General features: G+C 35.8%; 1 protein-coding gene across 2 annotated transcripts in view; it reads left to right on the top strand.

The window, feature by feature from the left end:
* Positions 1-19,612, top strand: part of PTPRR (protein tyrosine phosphatase receptor type R) — a gene marked incomplete at its 5' end in the record, with an annotated part of 101,659 nt that extends 82,047 nt beyond the window's left edge. For both annotated transcript variants that reach the window (XM_081330352.1, XM_081330353.1), the window contains 6 exons: positions 841-920; positions 1,239-1,376; positions 11,485-11,595; positions 12,964-13,121; positions 15,713-15,826; positions 18,334-19,612. In XM_081330352.1, the coding sequence (XP_081186478.1) occupies positions 841-920; positions 1,239-1,376; positions 11,485-11,595; positions 12,964-13,121; positions 15,713-15,826; positions 18,334-18,427 (695 nt within the window). In that variant the 3' untranslated portion in view covers positions 18,428-19,612. The remainder of the gene's footprint in view (positions 1-840; positions 921-1,238; positions 1,377-11,484; positions 11,596-12,963; positions 13,122-15,712; positions 15,827-18,333) is intronic.
* Positions 19,613-19,793: the final 181 nt, after the last annotated feature.

Raw genomic sequence — 19,793 nt, 5'->3', positions numbered from 1 at the left:
ATCTAGCAGGAGAAGGGCCCAGCTTTCACTTCTCTTTAGTTGATGTATTTTAAGCAACAGCAGTAAAGCTGAAACTCAGGTTTCTACATCCCAGAGAGATTTAAAAAATAATATTCTATGTGTCAGAAAAATAGGATTAATTGAATATTTTTAATACAATGAAGTGTATTCCTATTCAGAATGAATTACCACTGAATATGCTCATATAAGTACATGGCTACTCTTTAAATTGGATGGGATCTGTTCGCTCTCAGCTTTGATAGTTAGTTCTGGTGCAGGTAGAAATTCAACAGCAGTGCCTCCCAAAGCAAGTGGTGGCCTTTCTGAAGGAATGGAGGGAGGCAAAATTTATCGCTCCCACTGTCACAATAAGAGAGGTACGCACAAACCTCTGACACCCTTATCTGACATAATAGGAGACTGGGAATTACATTTCTGTGATAAAACTAGGCTTTAATTTCTGGATAGCTATTTCAGATTTTCTCAGAAGGATATAATGTACTTTCTCCCTTCATACTTCTGAGTCTTCAAAAATATTGAAAAAAATTGGGTTATCTATCCTTGCGCATAGATGACATGCATATCGGAAATAGGTTCTCCTCCCCTTTGCACAAAACTCAAAAGCAGACAGAAGACAGTATGAATCCTTCATGTACTGTATCTGTTTCACAGCTTTTCTGGAATGTTTGGAAGGATTTGTAACACTCCCTCATACCTATAGCTGTCAATATCATTGCATAAATCATCAAGCTTCTTTTAAAAAAATCCTTATGCTTTTATGACATTTCCCTTTACTACTTTAGGTTTTCATTTCCATTTCCACCTGTGTTGTCTTTACAGATCCTGTAAGCAGGGTATATTTGAAACCAAGGAACCCAGGGGATGTTTTGAACACCTACATAAATGCTAACTACATCAGAGTAAGTACACTGATGTGCAGTGTGCTGACTTGCCAACATATATTTCATCTTCATGCTTCCTATTCAGTTATTCTCTTATCAGAACACCTAACTTAGTACTCTGCCACCAACTTCCACTGCCTTTTACTATTGACAGTAGACAGTAGACTGTGTATGTACTGTATAGAAATGAGCAATCATTCCATAAAATATTGTACCAAAACGTATTGGCCTTTTAACTGAAGCATTGTACAAGGTATGCTAATTCTCTTCTTGTTTCTTCTCAGCCCTTTATAATCACAAATTTTAATATGACTATTCCATCTCTGTCTAAATTAGGGTTATGCTGGCAAGGAGAAGGCTTTCATTGCAACTCAGGGTCCTATGATTAATACCGTGAATGATTTCTGGCTGATGGTATGGCAAGAAGACAGTCCTGTTATTGTTATGATCACAAAGCTGAAGGAGAAAAATGAGGTAAGACTTCTTAGCTTAATCAATCACGGACACTTTGTCTAGTTCAAAAAAACAAAACCACACACCACCCAATACAACCAACACTACTATCAAATATTCAAGACCCTATTATTTTTTCATAGCACTTTATTAAAACACCTTAACTAATTTAGTGTGGATAACATTATCAAAGTTGCCTATACAATATGAGCAAAACATTCGTTTTTTAAAAAAAATACAAATTACTTTTCAGATTTGAAATGGCAACATAAGAAATAATTTTGTCCTGAGTCAATTTCAATTCAGAATAGAGCTGGAAGGGACTTTGGATGTCTTCTATGGAACCCCTTGCTCAAACTAAAACTAATAGGGCTATCAGTGTATGTAACATAAATGTGTGTGTGGATAAGAATATCGACCTTGCTGTCAAGCAAAATGAAGCTTTTAATAGTGAGTGCCATATCAAATGAACTAATCAAACAGATGATAAGGAAATAGGGGAACTCAGGCACCACACAGGTTCGGGGGAAAGTAAACACATGGTCAGTCATAAAGGACTCAAATGATTATACACCAACGCACAGAGTATGAGCAATAAACAGGGTGAATTAGAAATTGAGGTAAATGAGGGCAGACATGATATTGTTGAGGGCAGACATGATATTGCTGCCATTATGGAAGTTGGGTAGGATGAAACTCACAAATGGAAGACACAGCTAGAGGGATTTAAATTATTTAAAAGAAAAAAAATAAAATAAAAGAGGAGGTGGAGTTGCCCTCTATATAAGAAATAATTACATCTCTACAGAAATAGAGCACAACAATGATGAAAACTGTCTTGAATGCATTTGGGTCAATATAAAAGACATTGCCATAGGTGTATACTATAGGCCACCCAACCAAACAGAGGAAATAGATGGACTTTTTGCTAGTCAGGTAGGTATGTAGGAAGCATATCACAACAGTAATGGGGGACTTTAATTACCCTGACATCAATTGGAATACAAAATCTGCACCATGTGGAAGAACAGATTTCTGACAAACCTAGCAGACAACTATGTCTCCCAAAAAGTAGAGAAAGGAACTAAGGGATCAGCCATATTGGACTGACTAACAGACTGGATTTGGCATTTGGCACCTATCGAGTCCTTACCAAGGACCTGGGATAGGCAGATGTGGATGTTTGATGGTATTACAGATATCATCGCAGGATGGAAGCAGTTCCTAGTAAGGCCTCCTTTTGCAACTGACTAATGGCGAATTTGTCAATGCCAATGGTGTTTAGGTAATGCTCCAGTTGTTTTGGGATTGCACCCAAAGCGCCTATTACTATTGGTACTACCCTTGCTTGCCTTTGCCACAGTCTTTCTATTTCTATTTGTAGGTCTTTGTATTTTGTTATCTTCTCCAGTTCTTTCTCATCTGTTCTGCTGTTTCCAGGCACTGCCACATCCACTATCCAGACTTTTTTGTCTTTCTTATCGACAATTGTTAAGTCTGGGGTGTTATTGCAGGTGCTTGTCTACTTAATTCTGAAGTCCCAGAGCAGTTTAACTTTATCATTTTCTATGACTTTCTCTATTTTATGATCCCACCAGTTCTTGCTTACAGGCAAATGATATTTCTTGCAGATCTTCCAATGCACCATTGTTGCTACTTTGTCATGCCGCTGCTTGTAGTCAGTCTGTGTGATCTTCTTGCAGCAACTTACCAGGTGGTCCACTGTTTCTTCAGCTTCTTTGCATAGGTGGCACTTACTGTCTGTTGCTGTCTTCTCAATTTTGAATTTGTATGCATTTGTCCTTAAGGCTTGGTCTTGTGCATCCAGAATTAGTCCCTCAGTCTCTTTCTTCAACTTTCCTGCTCTTAGCCATTGCCAGGTCTTGCCTTCCCAGCTATTTTTTTAATGCCCTGGCAGCATTCAGATGATGTTTTTCCATACAGCTTCAGATCATCCATGTAAAGGAGGTGGGACAGTCTGGCAGATGTTTTTGATGTTTGATAGCCATGTCCTGAGTTGTTCAGTATTGTTGACAGAGGAAACAGTGCAATAACAAATAGTAATGGTGATAATGAATCTCCTTGGAATATTCCTCTCTTGATATTAACCTCTCCCAGTCTGTCACCATTGACCTGCAACTGTGTCTTGCATTGTGCCATCGATCTTTGCACAAATTTTCTGATGTTTCTACTGACTCCTGTTATTTCTAGGCACTTGATTATCCAGTCATGTGGCAGAGAGTCAAATACCTTTTTGTAGTCAATCCATGCCACATTCAGGTTGCTCTTCCTTTTCTTGCAGTTTTCCAAGATCATTTTATCTATTAAGAGTTGATCTTTTGTTCCTCTGCTATTGCGGCAGTTTCCTTTCTGTTCGGGTAGAAAGACATTGTTTTAAACTAGATGCTGTTGTACTGTATCAGCTACCATACCAGTTAGCAATTTGAAAGTTGGTAAGCAGGTAATTGGCCTGTAGTTGCCTGGTGTTGCCCCTTTTGCTGGATTTTTCATTATTAGGTAGGTTTTCCCAGTTGTTAGCCACTTTTCAATTTCTCCTCCTTGTAGTATATTGTTGAACTACTTGGCAATGAGTGGGTATATAACAGTTAGATGTTTCAACCAAAACCCATGCAGTTCATCTTCACCTGGTACTGACCAATTTTTTATCTTCCTTGCTCTTTTTTCTACCATTTTTTAAAATCCCATTTATATCCCGTTGTTATTACTAGTTCTTTCATTTCAACTTCTGTTTTATTTGCATCCACCTCTTTTAACTAAGCCGCATCCTTGTTGTGTTTCTTTGGGTTATCCCATATCAGCTTCCAGACCTGCACTGTTTCTTCCTTGTCAGGTACTGACTGATTCATTGCAGTTTCTCCATTGATGGATTGGTAGACACATTTCTGATTGGATTGAAATTGGAGGTTCTGCTTATAATTTGCAATTCAAGCTTCGTATCTACTGATTTTTCCTGGCTATAGCTGTTAATGGCTGCTTTATTATTTCCAGTGCTTCCTTGTTCTTCCTTGTTTCTAAGTGCTATTTCTTGATTAGGTATTTTTTGGTCTTCTTGTTCTTCAGCTTCTTTTCTTTCATCTGTTCTAGCTAGCTTGCATGTGATCTTAACTTGCTGATCTTTGTGGTGCACTGTTCGTTTGTTTTTCTTCTTTGTTGATGTTGCATCCCAGGTATTCAGTTATAACTGCAGCTGTGCTGTACATTAGTTGGTTTGTTTCTTGCATTAAATTGGTGCTTTTACTTGATATTGCAGTATTTGCATATTTTAATGCTTGTGCTAGCTGTTTCTTTGGAACAAGCTTCAATGCAGGCAGCCTTATTCCGTTGTTTTTGTGCTGTTCTAGATGCTCAGTTATTCTTTGCTTCAATTCTTTTATTTCTTTAGTTAGAAAGCTTTGTTCTTCCTGAGGAAGAGGTGCCTGGTTTTCAAATGAGAACAGTTGTATATCTCTGCTTGATTCTTTCACTGCCAACTCCCCCTGGCTTGCCTCTACATTCTGAATTACTTCTGGCAAGGCTTTGATTTCTTTGCCATGGGTAAACCTTTGCAGTTCATCCTATTCTGTTTCTGTGAATACTTTATTTCATATTATAAATAGGCGTTGATCTGCTAGTCTCTGTTCTGTTATTTCTGATTCTGGATGTTGTTCTTTCCAGAACTGGTGCATTCATTTTAGATATCCTCTTCTTGTTGGACTTGATCTGTAATAACAGATAATTATTTCTTTGTTTCAATCACTGTGTATTTGTGACAGGTAAACACCTTTTCTTCCAATAGTTCTGCAGCTGCTGGCCCTGGTTTCTCAGCCAACAGTCCTGAGTCCTGTAACCCATTTTTCACCAGATATCCAGGAACTCCAACATCTAGCGTGGACCTTGTTAACCCCAGTGACATCCAAGCCATTATGGTATTCTGAAATTTATGTCTCACCATATTTTTTATGGGAGAGACACTCTTTGTCCAGTAGGGTTGAACCTCTGGCATAGCTCTCATCTTCCTGAGAGTACACAAGCCCCACAACCATGTCAAGGTAGTGCCTCAATGAGGGAATTGTTGTTGTTGTTGTTGTTGTTGTTGTTGTTGTTGTTGTTGTTATTATTATTATTATTATTATTATTATTATTATTATTATTATTATTATTATTATTATTATTATAATACAGGAGACACTATACTGTTTCAGACAAGTGGCTGTCCAGTCTCTTCTTAAAAATCTCCAGTGATGAAGTATCTACAACTTTTGAAGGAAAAGCCATTCTTCTGGTTAATTGTTCTCACTGTTAGGAAATTTGCCCTTACCTATGAAACTTATCTAAGAAACATATCTAAGTTTCTCTTGTCATGCTATGAAAATCCCATTCATCAATAATACTCAATGTATAATAACCAGTTCAGCCATTTATGACCATAAAGTGCTGCTTATATTAGCCATCAGTCTATAGATACAATATTCCTAGCTGTGACTGTGACCTCCCAGCATTACACAAAGTTCTTCAGCTCTTTCTGGATTTGTCAGGGATAGAACTTGATTAAATCTGTATTTAAATATGGAAGCTCTAATACTTTAGGGATAGTTTATTGCCTTAGATGTTTGCTGTATTGTTTGACTGAAATGATCTATTTATCAGAAATTAGTTGAGCTCTACTTTGAAATAATAGTTTAATTTGTTTATTGAAACAAATATTGGTTTCTAACAAGGAAAAGAGCGTAGACAGGTATCTATACAAGGAGTATCCTAACACATGTGTATCTCAAAACATATAAAAGAATAATTTCTAAAGAAATATGCAATATTATAAGTAGTGCATTATCAGGACTGATCGAAATACTTATAAAAACCTATCCTATTATAATATGGTACACAGAACAAATATTTTCCCCAAAGGAAAAGTATTTTTTTAAAAAAACTTCTAACACTGCTTGAAAAGAATGATTTGAAAGAAATACAAAGTAATTTTCAACATATCAGGAAGCCCTGTGTTTACCTGAATTGCTCCCACTCGATACAATACTGTTTCTCTGTATTGTTCTAGACTGACGGTGGCAATTTCCTCATAATAAAAAAGATTGAGACTTCTTAAGGAATTCCCAGGCTACATGGACATTTATGTTTATATGAGCTTCTCATATTTGATCAAATCATTATAAGAATAGTTTATATGGCAGAAATTGTTTCTTCTGTTACATAATTTCTTTTGAGAAACAGAACAGATTACCCAATAAAGAGTTCAGTAAATACTTACAAGAAAGCATAGGTGAAAAATATATATTCAATAGTCACTCTATTTTAAATAAACACATTTTATCTCAATAAGTCATATTTTTGGAATATCTCAATAACTCATATTTTTGACTTTGCAATGTGTTTATCAAACCAGAAGCAGATTTTATATAGCAGTAATATTGTGGAGAAACCTTTCACACATTTTTCCCTTAATCATCCTGAAAGGAAAATAGGAATATTTTTAATGACATTAGTTTAGAACATGTCCTCCCTCCAAAGCATTTGGGGGTGGCTATTTCTTCTGCAACCTTGTATAGCAAAGCAAGAAAATTAGCAGTCTGTGGGAAATAACCAGGTTTTCTTACTCTATCCATCACAGACTTACGGTAGTATAAATTGGTTTGCCTCTCCCCTCATCACAAATCTCAAGAAAGTATGTCCAAGTGACCTATCCAATCTTAATCACACATTGGAAGATGCTTAGAGGTTACCATATCTTAGAATAGGGACGAGAAAAACATTGTTGATTATTCTCTTCACAGTCCTCTACTTTCTCTTCCATTGCATTCCTACAGTCACCAACTGCAACAATCCATTTTATTAGCTAGCCAGAACAACAAAGGGAATTAGGATGGCATATTATGATCCAAGCAAAAGCTAATTCTCGTGATGAGGAAAGGTTCTTATATCGTAACAGCCAGTTCAGAGAATATGTGATAGCATGGTAGATGCATGTGTCGTGTGCCTCTATCTGTCCAGCTACTTATTAGTTGCATTGTGTAGTTAGAATCTGTATCTAAGACAAAATGTTACAAAGCTCTTCCCAACCAGTATTCCATGGTACTGTATTCATTGGATTGTCCTATTTTTTATATAGTTTTAATTTCTGTGAATGCAGGGAATGACCACAATAATCTATAGTACATCAACTCTATTACCTGAAATAGTAAAATGATTTTTATATTAGTCGTCATAATAACATTTCCCTCCATCAGTGTATTTAATCCCCTCTTAAACTATGACATCAAAGAAGAGGACATGATCTTCAAGAAAAGAAGATTTATTTACAAGCAATAAATCAGAATAGATAATAGAAAGAAATCAAGAGATGGATAAATTGAAAGATAGATTAAAAAACCCCTAAGAGCTAGAGTTGCCAATGTCCTTCAGGCTAAAACACAGGTATAATATGTTTCTTATTTTGATTTGAATTGGAGCAAAAGCACCACTCCAACAGAAATTTCTGTATTCTACAGCATGATTAAAAGCCACAAATAGAAAAGAGCTCAAACAAAGTCCAATTCCTCCTTGGGAAGAATTGAGTAGTGACAATAAAGCTTCTGAATATTCTTCTCCCTATGCCTCCATGATAGCAACCCAAATTATCAATGGCAGAACTGGTGTGTTGTTTGAGAATAGCAACATTCTTGTAGTAATCTGAGAGTCTGGAGTCACGTTTATTACAGCAGGCTAGAATAAGATTCAGTTTACTGATAACTGAACTGAATCTCAATTTTCTTAACCAGTTTTGATCAATGAAGTTTGGATCTTTTCCATTTTTCTCTAGGACTTGTGTTGCTCTGTCAAATTTCACAAGAACATGTGATCTAACCTTTGCACACTCTACTCAATATACTATACATCTGCTGCTTTTCCTCTTATCTTTACTAATGGATTTTTTTACTGAAATCCTCCAGATAGATATATACCCAGGGATGGCTCTCAGTGGGTTACTAAACTATCACTTCCAATAATTCTAATCAACATGGCTTTACAGTAAGAACTACTAGGGGTTGGTTATGAGATTCGGAATGTCACAACTTACCATGCTACAAACATTGTGTAAGGTTCCAAAATTCCACTCATTACACTCTTTCCTTTCCATCTCATGGCTTCTTTTTTGTTCTGTCTAGCCTAATAATATCACAATATATTTCTAGCAGTTCGCAACTACATTATTTAATTAAGGTATTGGGTGTTGCTGGATAATTATAATTATAGACTTATAGTTAACCTAAGGATTTTATATTTAGAGTCTGATAAAACACAGTTGGAAACTGTATAATTCAGCAATGAAATTGTAAAAGGGGCATTTTTTGCACAGTCCATTTGCTTGCATATTTACCCATGTTTTAATGAGGGTTTGGGCAATTTCAATGTGTCCAAGAGATTGCTAGTTTAATTTTGTGTTTGATTTATTCCAGGCAATTCATGTGTACCAAAATGCGTTATAACTCTATGTTCAAACTAGTGTAGACAGTATTTTAAGAAATAGCTAACATGTACATTAAAATGTTTTTGTAATTAGCATTTCAGGCTGCCACTTGTAGCAATACAAGATCAGAATAAAATGAAATTTAATGAAAAGAAAAGAAAATTACAAATCATCATGCTTTACATTATATAGTTTTATCTCTTGTGCCTAATCTAGTTCCAGTGTTGACTGTTTTAGTGAAGATGGCTTACATTTTTCTTTTATATAAAACAGCAATATAAAAATAAATTTAATGATAATTTCTGGAATTACAATTCCTGTTTCTGTGCAATTACATAGATTTTGTATCAGTACTGATTGTAGTTAATACTTTTTTGACCTCCACATCTGTTTACCAAACAATGTGACTAATGCCTAAACAATTGTAGAAAATATGAAAATTCATAAAATACACAGTACTGCAAACTGGTACATGTGAATTTGAATTCCAGATTTGCATCTAAATATGGCTTTCATTAGTTGTCTGGCTTGGGTTAACTGGTTTCATGATATAGCATCAATAATATGCTTATAACTGTTTTCCTAATTTTCTGCTGCATATTAGCAGATATAATAACATTTGCATTTGGGATTTACAAACTGTCCTTCATTCCTTCTTCAGTGCCATGTGGATCTTGCTAGAATACTAACAGTAACGTGTTAAAAATAAATCTGTTGGGCCATATTGAAAGTTAGAAGCAGCTGTGAGGTAGATAGTCTAAGAGTGAACAATATATTTCATTGTCCACCCAAAGCTGTCTGCCAGTTATACGTCTGGGAACAAGATAAGAAAAACATTCCTTTAGCTTTTAAGGAGTTGAATATAGTTGATCTATTATCAAGAAATCACAGAAGGATGTTGAATAGGCAGCAATATTTTATGTTGGCTTTCTTAATGTTGGCAAGAACACATCTTCCCAGGGAGGGGAAGGCATATATGATGGCTTTTTGTATCACTGTTAGTCTTTCCATGCAATTAAGGATCCCCTGGGTCACATGGGCTAGGAGCCTGAACATTTGAATACAAGCTTAAAAGGTGGGCAGTGCTTTAACTGGGTTAGTAGCAGGGCTCTTTGATTTCCAGAGGGCAGCTCCAACTTTCTCTTTGAATGGACCCTCTTACATTAGTCAGTGTAATTTGATGTTACAAAGTAGACGAACATCACATAAATGCTGAATATCTATCAGGTAAGAAATTGTTTTTTTTTACAAAAGTGAAAAATATTGATTGTTAAAAAGTAATGTCATGATTATGGTAGTTATTATAAAAGCTTTTTTCCCCATTGCTTAACTGATGGGCTATCATGTAAGGCTTTAAATAATAGGGTTTTTGGGGGGGGGGTTGTTTGTTTGTTTGCAATTGCTTTATTCCAGACATTGGTGTGCAGCAAATTCATTACTTTTGGATAATGATAAGTACAGCCATTTAGCTACTAAAGAATGGTTACATGAATAACATTATTTTCAGTATTTATTATAATCTTCATTTCATTTAGTACATAGATTATTTCTCTTTCTTTGTACAAGAACCTGCTCTCCTATTGCATGGGCCTTGTTTAGGGTACAGGCATCTCTATTTTTAGAACTTTATTTAAACTGGAGTTCAAGACCTTTTGCAATCAGGATGGAACTACTGGGTATAACCAATTATGTCCAATTAATGGCACAGATTTATTTAACATTGTTAAGTATGGATTCAACTCACTGTACATTTAAAATTGAAAATAATTTTAATACATTCAACAGTTGAAAAAAAATATATTATTGATGTTTGTGAAATTAGTATGTCTTAAACTTTGCCAGATATAAAAATAAAATAATTATTTAAAGTAATTAATTAAAACTTGGGAATGTACATATATTTAGCCTTTTTGTTTTTAATTTTTAAAACATTATGTCCTTATTAGATTTCTTAACCACTAAATTGGTTATAGGTAGATATAAGAAAACCATCAAAGTATAAAATAAAATATGTAGTTTTACAAATTAAATGTAGGCCTTCAAATTTTCTAATAATTAGTAACAGCCAAATCATTAAAGTTTGTCAGAGAAACATTCTGAAAGTTGATGAAACATAATTCTGGTTATTTATGGTTGTTCTTTTTATTTCCTTTAGAGGTAAATCTTAGCAGTTCTTTTTGAAAGCTTATAAGGCATTCAGGCATTTGATTCCAGGGAAAGGGTTTATTAAGAAGGCCTTACTGTGTTTAGATCATCATTTAAGCAATTATCTTACTCCTAATGATCAACAGTACATGGTTTTGACAGTAAACACACTGTTTTCTTTATTTAAAAAAACATTTAATGTAAGTTAAATTGGATTGCTGAAATGGTTTATTCTAGGGATCTTGGAACAAAAATTCTCCACAGAGTAACTTTCTGTTGCAATTTTGTTTATTGAAATATTTATATGCCAACCTATAGTCATGTTATTAGGGAAGCTTACAAGATATGGAAACAGGTTTTATGTCAATTCATGTTCTTAGCAATTTACCAAGTAAAATTCTAGGAATATTAATGATGAAGCAGTTACAATGCCTGTCATAATATTTGTGACAATTACTACTTTCAAGAAAAAAATAAACTTGACTTATTTTATTTGATCAAGCATTATTTAATCCTTTTTTCTAGAAATGTGTGCTGTATTGGCCAGAGAAGAGAGGAATATATGGAAAAGTGGAAGTACTTGTTGACAGTGTGCAGGAATGTGAGAATTACACTATCCGCAATCTAACATTAAAGGTACTATTTTTTATATTGTTGTTTTTCAAATCACTGTATGTAGCTATTAGTTCACACCACCTATAGTACTGAACTAAATATAAATAAAGGTTTATATTTATTTATTTATATTTAAATTTATATACCGCCCTATTCCCATAGGACTCAGGGCGGTTTACAGGGAAAATTAAAAGTTAAAATACATCATATACAATTAAAAACGATTAAAACTAAGATTAAATTAATCCCTGAACTTAACTAAAACCCCATTAATTAAAAATTAAAACCCCTCAGTCTGGGCCAGACAACTCAAAAAACCAAGTTTTCAAGTCCCTACGAAATGAGTGAATGAGTCCTAAGTTCCGTGGGAAGCTGGTTCCAAAGGGCTGGCACGCCCACAGAGAACGCCCTTCCCCTGGGGATAACCCGCCAGCATTCCTTAACCAGCGGTACCCTAAGAAGGCCCTCCCTGTGGGAGCGCACAGGACGATGGGAAGTTGATGCCGGCAGCAGGTGTTCCCTTAGATAGGGAACACCTGCTGGTTAAAGTTTCCCTTAACCTAAGGGAACACCCTTAGGTTAAAGGTTCCAAGAAAATAACTTACACAAGAATATGAAAAAACTATATTCAGCTGCTGGTAGCCCAGTCTATGCATTAACATGGTTGCTTAATATGGCAGCATAATATAATATTGTAGAACTATAAGGTATATAGTATCCTAAATTATGAGTAAGATTATCAGCCTTCCTCAACTAAATGCCATCCAAAATTGTAATCTTTAAAGTCTGTTAATATGAATTAGGATAATTACGGTGTATGTCTAGAAGATAGCTTGAGAAATGTTATGTATCAATAATGAAGTAAATTTCTATTTTATACATGATAATAATATTTATGAGACACATTTGGTCTTTATCCCTACCAAGTTGAGCTGATCACAGTTTGATAGCAGATTTTATTTGGCTTATCAAGCTTTTTGCCTGGGAAGATTCAGATGATAGCTAGGTACCAATAAAAATATCCTGCATATGCAGAATTTTCCATTGCCAACTATAAAAACATGTCTACCATTTGAGTTCCAAAGAAGTACTTGCTTACCAATAGAAGAGAATATTTGTAGCTTAGGGTTGAATCTGTGGGCTACTGGGTGCTCTCTGAGTGTGATTGGGTTTTTTTTGCAGATGTTTCATTACCAAACCAGATAACATGATCAGTGATAGCAGCGATGAGGTTACCTAGTTTGGTAATGAAACATCTGCAAGAAAACAACCAAGCTCAGAGAGCTCCAAGCTCCCCAAAGTACTTGCTTCACTGTGTGCAGAAACACATTTTGCCTCATTTTCAATCAATGGTGTTGTTAACATATGTATGTCGTTCATCGTTTTCAGCAAGGAAACCAGTCGAGGAATGTCAAACATTACTGGTACACTTCTTGGCCAGATCACAAAACTCCAGTCAGTGCTCAACCTCTTTTACAACTCATGCTGGATGTAGAAGAGGACAAGAGGGCTTCAACTGATAGAGGTCCTATTATTGTTCATTGCAGGTAATTTTCACCTTAAAAATGATTTAAAATTTTAATGGAGCAGGATAGGAAAAAATACAAATTCAAAATTGATTTTTGCAATGTTGATTGTACATGTCAAGAAAGTAGAAAGCTGGTTCATTTACACAATAAGGAGCTTTTTATTGAACTCATTTCCATCTGTGTAAGAATTATCTTTCGAAGCTTCTGGCAAGAATCTTTCTCAGCCTAATCTGGACTAAAACTCATACTTTTTCATGCAAATTTTATGATCTATCTATATTCTATAATTATCCAAAAGACAACAATCCTTCCCCTTATGATATGACGTCTTCAATTCAGGCAGGTCCCCTATTTGCTGCCTAAAACAGATTGAATGCTCAGTAGTAGCCTTCTAGTAAAGTGCACAGCCACACATTTTGCTTGGCCTGTTCCAGTATGGTCCACTTACCACTGACATTGTCCTCCTCCTCCTTCTAGCCCACCAGAAATGCATCCCCTACCCACCCTTGTTGTCTAGCTTTGGTTCAAAACTACTATCGTCATACCTGAACTGTCACAAACTCTTCAGAATGGATCATCTCCAGCATTTTTTTCTGATATAGCAACAGCTACAACTGTGATTGGTTGTAGGGCTTGGCATATTCGCTCTCTGTAGTGTCTGATCACTGCCCTAGCTTGTAGATCGGCTATGTTCTCTGCATTATTTATAATCTTGCAATTGATTAAAAAAGGCCTATTAAGCCAATGAACTGTGCCAAACCCTAGAGAATTATGCTCCGTTCAACTCTAACATCTTCTAGTGGACACCCTGTTGATTAATGCCCAGTTTGGATGAGATATGGTCCCTAGCTTTCCCGCACCCTGTCTACAATATTGTAAAGCTTTCTTTCACTTCCCTTTATCTGTTTATACACCTGTGTTACAGCTTCAAGATAGAAAGATTAAAGTTTCCTTTTAATAAAGCCAAGTTATCATTTCTTCCTTGTTACAAAGTTTCCATGGCTCTACATAGTAAGGTAGGAACCAAAGAGCAGCCTGTTCCCCTGATGCTTTGATTACCGTAGCATGAGAGTACAGTAATGATGTCACAAAAGTAAGTAGAAAGAAGAATCTACTTCAGTGGCGAGGGAGATAATGTGGGAAGGGATTTGAAGGCATCATGTGTGCAAACCTATAAGAAACCAAGGAATGGGATGGGGACTGGTGAAGAAGGAACAACTCCAAAAAGGTAGGAAAAGGTAGACGTTGTTAGACCAGTCTACACAAGAGTCAGACAATGAGGCTGGCCTTTCCTGTATGAAATGGAAGGCAAGAAGCAAAGCAACATCAGGTCTTTGAAGAACTATAGTCTGGACGGAACACCAGCCTGGCCTCATTGGCAACTGGAATCTGGGCAGGGATTTCTTAAGAAACAAGCAGGAAAGGAGCAGCCTAAGGAAAAAAGCAGTTAGACTGCAATGTGGAATTGCCCAAGTCTCGCCTTTTGGTAAATCTCACATCTGATCTTAATTTACAACAAACAATAGTTGACACTGATCTTGCATCCAAATAGATAGTAATCCAGAACTCTTCTTCAGTGAATGATACTACTTTTAGAAAACATATAGTTTGCTGAATTTCCCTTCCACCACAATTTTAGTAAGATCCCAGGTTATATAGCTTTTGATAATCTTTTACAATGTGAATTATACCATGTGTTGAAAATACCTATTTTCTCACCCAGTGTAAGGGGAGCTTGTTTTTATAGCAGTTCATAGAATAAATTTTCTACTCATCTTCTTTTCTATAATATGGTTTTTTAAAACGGGTGCCTGACCCCCCGGTCTGTGGACCGGTACCGGGCCGTGGCATGCCAGCAACTGGTCTGCACAAACAAGCAAAGCCCCATCCATGGGATGCAGGCAGCACACAAAATCATGCACTCTCTGGTCCATGGAAAAACCTTTCTCCACAGAACTGCTCCCTGGTACCCACAACGTTGGGGACCTCTGTTTTAAAATATCAGAAAAAATGTAGTTCCATGAGTTTATCATACTGTGGCAGGAAATGTACATATTTGTATTAGGATCTCAGTTGTGCAAGGAAAGAGGGAAAATACAAAAGTGTCTGGGAAACTAAAATCTAAGAATATGACATTTTTTATTTTCTCAGATATCAGACATGTGTCTTGTTTTTGCAATATATTACATTGCGATATATTATAAGAATTTAGATATTCTAGAAGTTTATGGAGCTGAAAATTGCTGAATTTTTAAGAAGAGGTTAAATATCATCTTCATCTACTTAATCACATATTTTTGCATGGAACAAAAATCAAAAGTTTCAACTAATTTACATTCATTAAATTGCTAAGCTACTAAACAAATTTAAATTTTTATGCCACTCAGAGTCACCTTGTAGAGGAGATGGGTGCCATAGAAATTTAATACATATGTAGTTCTGCTGAGAAAATAAAATGGTTATCTGAGATTATCCCATCAGTAAATTAGGAACAAAGCCTTTCTCCTTCTTCTATGGAGAATATTTCAACACTTAAATATCCTGTGACAACAGCCATAATCTGTCATTTTAATTCTATTCAGCTTTGGTTTAATTGTTTTCCTTGACAGTGCTGGAATAGGAAGAACAGGGTGTTTCATTGCTACTGCGATTGGTTGCCATCAGCTCAGGGAAGAAGGAGCTGTTGACGCATTGAGTATTGTCTGCCAACTGCGTTTGGACAGGTAGGATGACATAAGATACAAAATCCATTAATATTTGCCACCCAATATTTTTAAGTGTCACTCTCATTCCTGTCATGACCACTATAATTCTGAAGTTTTTGTAGGATCCAGAAGAACCAAACTAATAATAGAAGCAAGCAAAATTAACAGCAAATAGCTCCATTGTATATAAAAGAGCCTTGGTGGAGCAGTGGGCTAATGCCTCCTTAAGTAACACCAGCTGCCTGCAATTAGTGCAGGTTCGAGTCCCACCAGGCTCAAGGTTGACTCAGCCTTCCATCCTTCCGAGGTAGATAAAATGAGGACCCAGATTGTTGGGGGCAATAAGCTGACTTTGTAAGGGAGGGGAAGCCCTAATAAGCAGGCATATACATAGAATGAAGGCTATTGCTAAGCACATTGATTTGTGCTTTAAATTGTAAGCCGTCCTGAGTCTTCGGAGAAGGGCGGGATATAAATGAGATTTTAAAAAAAATCAATTTAAAGTTTTTGCAAACTCAATTTCCTCTTTATCCAACATTTCAGTCCACGCCCTTTGTGCCCATTTACAATAAAGAAGTAACCAGATTAATGGGAATGCATCCATGCAATTCCATCATTGTGTGTGCTTTGGCTCTTTGCTAGGAATTTTAGGGGCAAACTCATAAATGCATTTGGCAAAATGCAAAATACAATTAGACATGAAAAGCAACATTATCAGCAGACAAATGGTGGGAGAAGTAGTTCTTTGATCTTTCCATGATGGCAGTGCCCCCTTTAAATTTGTTCTGTAAATTCTAAGATTATTGTACTTGACATCTCTTAGATGGATTATATTTCCCTATCATCCCCAGCCAGGCTATTTATGTGTTAGCTACAGCCTGTAAGAAGAATGCCTGTGAGAAGAATGACCAGTTTATTCCATAGCTTAGTGGAATTCCACAATGTGTCTTTAAAAGTATCTGAGCTGTGTATTTTACTTTTATGGTCAGATTAAATACAGCTCTGCTGTCAATGCTGAAATGAGTCATGGCTTCAGCATTTCTTCGATGTCAGCTGGTGAGACAGGAAGCCTGTGAGGCGTTAGAAAAAGGACAGGAAAACCTGCAGCCTGTACGTGTGCTCTAGGACCACAACAGGTCATCCATTTAGTGCCAGAATGCAAATTCATGGACATCAGCAGTCACATTCAAATTTTCTTAAACGTTTGAAGATGCACGTTGCTTGTTCTGAATTTTAAATTGGTAAATAGTTCAAGGACTGGAGCAGCATCCTCTGAAGAACAGCAAACAAAATCAAGACATTTGACTGCAGAACTGCATAGCCCAAAATTATAATTGAAAAGCAGCAAATAGTGCCCTTCCAAGTTTGAGTTTTGAATATATTTTAACACTTTAACACATTTAATAAATGCAACATGCAAAGGATTCAGATTGTTATTGGCTTATTATTGGCTTATTATTTAAATAAAACTTAATGATGCTACAGAAAGTTAGTCAACTTTAGCAAAAAAAATCAGCTTTTCTTTCTATATAAAGGAATAATACTCTGTAGTTGGACAATGTCCTTGTGGCAAGATTGTATACATCTGGTGTTACATTCCACAGTGTATTCTTTATCAAGGGAACATAAAGACATGAAAAGGCATTTCAACAGTCATTGTAGTCACAATAGATGGCAGAACTAAGCTGCAAAAGTGTTCATCATTTTTGACAGAAGAGAACCTGGCAACTATTTCATGAAATGTTGGGGTTATCATTTAGCCTAGTTTCCTTCATTTTTCACAGCTGTGTCCATGTGGGCATGTTGGTCTTGCAAGTACAACAGCAGTAATTGTGATGGCACCATTTTGCCATCAATACTTAGGCCCAAACATCTTTTGGGAGTGTGGTGAGGGAAAATGATGGCTACCAAATGCTCAGACATTGTCCAGGGCTGGAGAATATTCAAGGTGGAGACTACTCAGGAAAAAAAAGTATTAGAAACTCTTCTGTAGATAATAAAAATAAGGATAAGGGGGAAAATTCTTTTTGTTATTATTATGGGAAACATTGTTCGTGGGGGGGAGGGGGGATCAACTCAGCTACAACTGTAACACTTGCACTTTGCATCAGCTTGGCTGCAGACATAGCAATGAAAATGGTCCAAGATAGAAACGTCATTTTCCATGGTCACATTTCTATCATTCTGATTCTGGGGAGGGAGGGAGTTGGATGGTATTTGAAATGATGCTATCCCCTGCCAAACTAAAATGGAAATGCAGTATGATTGGGCACAGACACAGATAGATATTCTATCAAATTGTGTTAATTAATTAATTAATTAATATGCTGCACATTTCACTATTGAATTGACCCTGCTTACAACAGGATAAAAAGATAAATATAAAACCAACTACAATTAATAAGAATTAAATACAAACTAAAAACCAAGAGGATAGATGACACAAGGCTTTAGGGAGGGAAATGCATTGTAGCATCAGTGAGATGTTACCTTTTTATTTTGCTCTGCTTTCTTTTGCTTTTCAGAGGTGGAATGGTCCAAACAAGTGAACAGTATGAATTTGTTCATCATGCCTTGAACCTGTATGAAAGCAGGCTCTCCGCTGAAGCTATCCAATGAAACCAAGATGGAAAAAGTAAACAGATCACTCTCTTTTGAGGTAATTTATCTCATTACCTTCCAGCAACTTCTTCAAGGAGTTGACAGCTGTAGAAGGAGAAACAGAGCATTCAACCTGTCAAAGGAATGTGGATCATTTAAAAAAAAAGCATTGAAGATTGATGGACTCTTGTCTTGAATGTATTGTTCCTGAAACAGTTTTAATGAAGGTTAATATGCTGATGTTACATTGAATTTTTCACATATACACACACATGTATACACGTGTGTGGGTGTGCATATATTAAGGAAGATTTATTTCTGTATTAATGGAATATGAAACACTGAATGTATGTATGTACAGTATGTATGTATAACAACTGGATGTGGGAAATTTCACAGAAGAAATGTGTATACATGCTTCAATGTTTGCAAAGTCTGTCTTGTGAATAGCCAGTCAGATGTTCAATTGTACCTGCTAAGTGCTATTCCCTATTATGCGGTAAACTTCATTTGGAGTGCGTTGAATTCTTGGTGGTAAAAGCTGCAAGGGGATGGTTATTAGTAGTAATATCCACATCATCCTACAGAGGAAAAATAAAATAAATTTGTGGGTTTTAAAATGAATAAAAATCAATAACTATTTTATATGATGACTGTAGTAAATGCTCATAAATATTTACTGCAAATAGTGAATTTGGTAAAACATTGGGGAATAAAATGGGTGCAACACAAGGACCATTTCCTGTGCAAATTATATGAAAAAAGATGAAGTTATTTTTTTAAAAAAGGAATGCATTTAATGAAGATTGCTGGATTCTTTTGAACTTCCATCTAATTTCAATGGAGCTAGGTCAAGAGAAATCCCTAACAAATTGCATCCAGTGTCATTTTGCAATAGTTATGCATTTATTCAATACCACTTACTGTGTTAAAAACTTGCTCCAGGGCAGAATTCTGTGCATGTGTAATCATGAGTCATTTTACAAACAAACAGAAAATAATCTTTGTAACATATATTTATATGGCAAATTTTAAAATATTTCCATGTCTTTTAATTTTAAAAAAGTTGTAAACCCTCTACTCACATGTGAAGTTGGATGCTTGGAGAAACAAAATCTTGAAAGCTTTGTTAAACATAAGGCTTATTTATTTTTTCCTAGCTGGCATTCCACCTTCAAAAACTCGAGGGTTTTCAGCACACAATTTATTCATAGGTTTCTAAAGCAAATGATGTTATCTTTGCTTCATGTAGTCAATAAACTGCATATAAAGATGCTTGTAATTTTTAAATTTTTGTTTCAGTCATTATAATCAAATATTGCTACTTTTCTGTTGGAGTATTCAGCGATACAACATTCTGCCTGAGAGTATTTCTCCAAGTATT

Source organism: Vipera berus (assembly GCF_964194415.1).
Source record: "Vipera berus genome assembly, chromosome: 6".
In the NCBI taxonomy this organism is placed as follows: Eukaryota; Metazoa; Chordata; class Lepidosauria; order Squamata; family Viperidae; genus Vipera; species Vipera berus.
Note: the sequence above shows the minus strand (reverse complement) of the source record. Positions and strands in the feature narration are given on the sequence as shown.